The sequence below is a fragment of the Alosa pseudoharengus genome, unplaced genomic scaffold (genome assembly GCF_046254945.1).
Source record: "Alosa pseudoharengus isolate Yale_2024_CS ecotype anadromous, Long Island Sound unplaced genomic scaffold, YU_APseudo_1.1 YU_APseudo_1.1_scf_22, whole genome shotgun sequence".
In the NCBI taxonomy this organism is placed as follows: Eukaryota; Metazoa; Chordata; class Actinopteri; order Clupeiformes; family Clupeidae; genus Alosa; species Alosa pseudoharengus.
In genome coordinates, this window is record NW_027468680.1 from 5,253,036 (window position 1) to 5,258,035 (window position 5,000).

At 44.5% G+C, this 5,000-nt stretch overlaps 1 protein-coding gene across 1 annotated transcript in view; it reads left to right on the forward strand.

Annotated features, from left to right (window-relative positions):
- The window catches only part of LOC143139472 (neurexin-3-like), a 57,645-nt gene extending 53,437 nt beyond the window's left edge, over positions 1-4,208 (forward strand). The window contains exons 2-3 of the mRNA XM_076300059.1: positions 3,339-3,683; positions 4,165-4,208. Coding sequence (XP_076156174.1) covers positions 3,339-3,683; positions 4,165-4,208 — 389 coding nt within the window. The remainder of the gene's footprint in view (positions 1-3,338; positions 3,684-4,164) is intronic.
- Positions 4,209-5,000: the final 792 nt, after the last annotated feature.

Below are 5,000 nucleotides of genomic sequence, written 5' to 3' on the forward strand. Positions count from 1 at the left end.
TCTGTTTCTACTATAAGCTAGTGCCTCTCTCTCCTATGACTAAGTCACTATATCTAGCTAACTCTTATTTTTTCTCTTATTTTTTCTCTCTCTGTCTGTTCATTTTTATGCTCTTATGGTCTTTAGCAGTCTTATACAGTGCTTGAGTGTTGGCCCAGACCTTCAAGTCTACCTCTGCACACACACACACACACACACACACACACACACACACACACTCACACACACAAACACACACACACTCACACACACAAACACAGTTTATTTTTATTTGTAAATAAAACTGATCAGTGGAGCAGTGTAAGTAATTTCATGGCGGTCTGTTTTCTGAGGTGTTTCGCTGATGTTGTGCGATGCGGGGTCTCCTAGCGTAACCTCCGTAGCACAGGCCAGGTGAGGTGTACAAACACAGTCTGCTGCTGAGGCCTGTGTATGCTTTGTCATGCTCCACAGCCCTGAGAGTGACAGAGCCACTAAGGAAAGAAGCCAGTCAGGCTGCCTATAGGCTTTGTGTTCCCTCACCTTGCTTATTTCATTTATTTATTTATTTACTTATTTGGCTGACACTATTATCTAAAGCAATTTACATATGTCAATTATAATAGCAGCCATTAATACCAGTCTCCCTGGAGCAACTCGGGTATTGCTTAAATCAATGCAAGTATTAATACATGAAATTGTGACAGATCTGAATGGAATTGAATGGACACAAGAATGGATGGACACAAGAGTAAGCTACCATTTAATTTTATGCCTCTATATTTGATGACACCAAATTAAGACGTAGGCTACTGTATATCTTGATTGGGGAAACTTTTACTTTCTTTTTTCTTTCGGTCCGATAATAGCCTACCATGCTGCCGTGTATCAACAGACAGAAGCACAGCAGGGCACGCCCACAATGAAAATGAATGAATGGAATACAGAACCTCGCGTATCCCGCATCAGTCAGAATGCAGAAAACTGACAGTAGAATGCATCGGTAAAAACACTGCTCACCAAGTCATGATGGTCAGCTATATTGGTGCGGTCCAGCAGCAGTGTGTGATATTTAGCCTACTGAGTTTAATCTTAGGTAATGTCATGTATGAAAACTAGTATTGCCATGCAAGTAATACTTCAATGAAATGTAGTATTGATGTGGCAACGCTGACAACACTGGCAACACTGACAACACTGGCAACACTGACAACACTGACAACACTGACAACACTGACAACGGGGGCCATGACCCCCACACTCTGCCCACCTCTCCCCCACTCTCTTCGTTTTGCCTCCTCTCCTCTCCTCTCCTCTCCTCTCTTCTCCTCTCCTCTCCTCCCCTCCCCTCCTCTCTTCTCCTCTGCTCTCCTCTCCACCCTTCTGCTGTCCTCTCTTTTCCGCACATCTCCTTCCTTCTCCTCTCCTTTCTTCTCCTCCTCTCAGCTCTCCTCTCTTATCCACACCTTTTCCTCCTCTCTTCTCTGCCCCTGGTCCTCCTGTCGAGGCGGGCGAATCACCATGCATAGTGCATTCCAGCTGGGCATGCGAGGCAGTAATGAGAAAATCAACCAGGCAGCGGAGCAACCTGCCTATCACCCACACACTCACACATACACACACATACAGTACATGACTGCCGGTCTGAAACACAAAGTGAATGTGACCATTTTCAGGTATGCCAAGACCAGGCAGGGCTGGCGCTAATTAGTGCATTATACAGCAATATCAGCACATCAACAGTATCACCATTGGCAGGAAAATAACGCAGAGTAAAAACAACAAACATTGATGTCTGCCAGTGTGTGTACGTGTTTTATGTTGTGTGAGTGTGAGTGTGTGCATGTGTGTGTGTGTGTGTGTGAGTGTGTGTGTGAGTGTGTGTGTGTGTGCACTGTTGTGACCGTCCAGGTGTTAAAATCCATTTCCCTTTGCAATCTGCCTGTGAGATGTGTTGATGCATTGGCGCTGTGTGTGTGTGTGTGTGTGTCTCTCTCTTTCTCTCTCTCTCTGTCTCTCGCGTGCGCTTTTAGTGACTTAATGGAAAGTGTTTTCACCCTCTCTCCAGAGTGCTGCTGTTGATTAATGGCAGCTACACACACACACACACACACACACCTGAGGAACGCCGGGGATATTTTCATTAGCGCTGATGCCACAGCTTTCCTACCTCGAATTCCAACGGCTAGAGGGTCACACAATTCAGAGGCCCACAAAGGGTGGAGAGAGAGAGAGAGAGAGAGAGAGAGAGAGAGATAAAGAGATAGAGAGAGAGAGATGGGGAGAGAGAGAAAGAGATAGAGAGAGAGAGATAGGGAGAGAGAGAACGAGAGAGATGGGGAGAGAAAGAGAAAGAGATGGAGAGAGAGATGTAGAGAGCAAGAGAGAAAGATGGAGAGAGAGATGGAGAGAGAGGTGGAGAGAGATATTGAGAGTGTGTGAGAGAGAGAAAGAGAGATGGAGTGAATGAGTGAGAGATGTAGAGATTTGGAGACAGGAGAGATGGTGATGGTAGAACAGCATGAGGAGTATGGTGATTCCTTTCTCTGAATATGACTCACTGCTCACTCTTTTCGTGAAATAAACATCCTCGTGCTTACTCTTGTTAATACATTGTTTTTCAGCTCCATGTTTGTAATATTTTATCATGGTGCAGAGTAAGGTCAACGTTGATAGACTACGATTTAGTCTTAATACATCAAACTTTGTGAGATTCATGATGCTCTGTGTGGCTTGCAATAAACTATAGGTTTACTGAAATTTCACAGTCTATAGGGGCCAGTCTTTTATGGGTTTAGTGAAGATTATGTGCTTTAGTGTGTGTGTGTGTGTGTGTGTGTGTGTGTGTGTGTAATGGGAGCCAGAGGGTCATGATTGAGTATTCAGTGGTGGTGCCTTTCACTGGAGTTTCCTTGGCCCGGCCTAATAGATTGGGCCGTGTGGATACCCACCGGAGTCCGGCATTTTTCACTTTAAAAGACAGCCAGCTAATTGAAGATGATCCGGCAGATAAGTGATCCAGACCTCTCGCCTCGGCACACGCCGCTTTCTTTCGCCTGTATTTGGCCCTCTCCTGTGTCTGTTGGGTCAGTGGCTCGGCAGGCGCTCTTTGTTCATTTAAAACAACTGCACGGTGGCCATTTCATTAAAGCACAGGAAGAGTTTCTAGTCTGAGGGCTAGATTAAAGTTCCCTCCTAACAGACGATGTAGACGATAACATGAACAAATTCAACTCCGAAATAATTTGTTTCTCTTCTCTCCTTTTTCTCTTTTTTTTCCTCCTCTCATTCTTTGTTTCACTCTTTCTCTTCATCTCTCTATCTCTCTCTTCCGCTGTGTCCTCTGTTCTGTCCTCAAGCGAGGGAAGAGAACGTTGCCACGTTCCGTGGTTCCGAGTACTTCTGCTACGACCTCTCCCAGAACCCTATCCAGAGCAGCAGCGACGAGATCACGCTCTCCTTCAAGACGTGGCAGCGCAACGGCCTCATCCTGCACACGGGCAAGTCGGCCGACTACGTCAACCTGGCCCTGAAGGACGGCGCCGTCTCGCTCGTCATCAACCTGGGCTCCGGCGCCTTCGAGGCCATCGTGGAACCTGTCAACGGCAAATTCAACGACAACAGCTGGCACGACGTCAAAGTCACGCGCAACCTGCGACAGGTAAAGAGGGGACGAACGGGGTCAGCTGTGTTACGAGCACAAGGTGGACAAAAGCTGAAATCAATATTTTATCAAACAATTTTTATCAATAAGATAATTAGTTAGTATATTCCCACGTGTTGTACTAAACCAGAATTCTTTTTAAAATGTTCTTAATGTGAATTGTTCTTAGTTTTCTTTGATTTTGAAGGTCTGTTTGATTACATATTTGATTCCTCTAAAATATATATGATTAACCTTAAACTTAACCTTTAACTTTGGTTGAGTCTCCTCTTCAATTATTTTCTGCCCTGGATTTCTTTTTCCCATTCTTCTAAATGTATAGAGCGCCCAACACACTAGTCTGAGTGTGTGCCATCTTTAGCATTTGGAATGGCAGCTCTTTTAGCCGTTGTAAAAAAAGCATCACCTCAGACAGACCACCACCTCCCCACCCCCACAGATGCCCCCACCACCACCACCAACGTGAGAAGGGGCAGGCAGTCTTGTCTGGGATGTGGTGATGCTGTGGAGGAAATCTCCAGCCAAGCTCAACCCAGCCATTTACCCCAAGACCAGTCTCTGTTGAACTGTTAAATCTCGCAAAGAGCTGCATTTTAAAATATGCAAATGTTTAGCCCAGGAGCTCCCTCCAGAGAGAGACAGAGAGAAAGAGAAAGAGAGCGAGAAAGAGAGAACACATACGTAGCTACTGTACAGTGCATTTGGCATAGGACGTGTGGAGGTGTGAAAGCCTTTAATATCAAGCGTGTTTAGTTTCCGATCCACATATATACTGTATATATATATATATATATATATTATACACACATTTTTTTTTATATATGTATGCATGTCAATCTTATATTATGAGTATATGATTTTCATTCTTCTGATTATTAATGATGTGTGGATGTTGCACAGAGGAAATACATTATATGTGACTGTTGCCAAAAAAATAAGGGAAAAAGTAGTCAAATGCACCAAAAGTAGTCATATTTGCATCACATTTTTGAAAAGCTGTGAAGATTTCAGATTTCAGTAGGCATCACTGGATGGACTCAAAGGGAAGTGCCTTATGAGCTCTGAAAAGGGTTGGGATGTACTGTAAGTATGTACTTCGTGCTAGCGCTTCATGGTTTGGGGATGTACTGTAAGTACTTCTTGCTAGCGCTTCATGCAGGGTTTGCTAGGATTTACTACAAGTGTTTTGGGTTTTGCAGCAGGCTTAGTGCAGCCCCTACACCCCCTCCTAACTCTTTCTGTTCTTCTCTATCATTCTTCCTTCTCTCACTCTTTCTGTCCTTCTCTATCATTCTTCCTTCTCTCACTGTCTATTCCATCACGCTGAGGAAAACATGCTTTGTTTGCCAAAGACTAA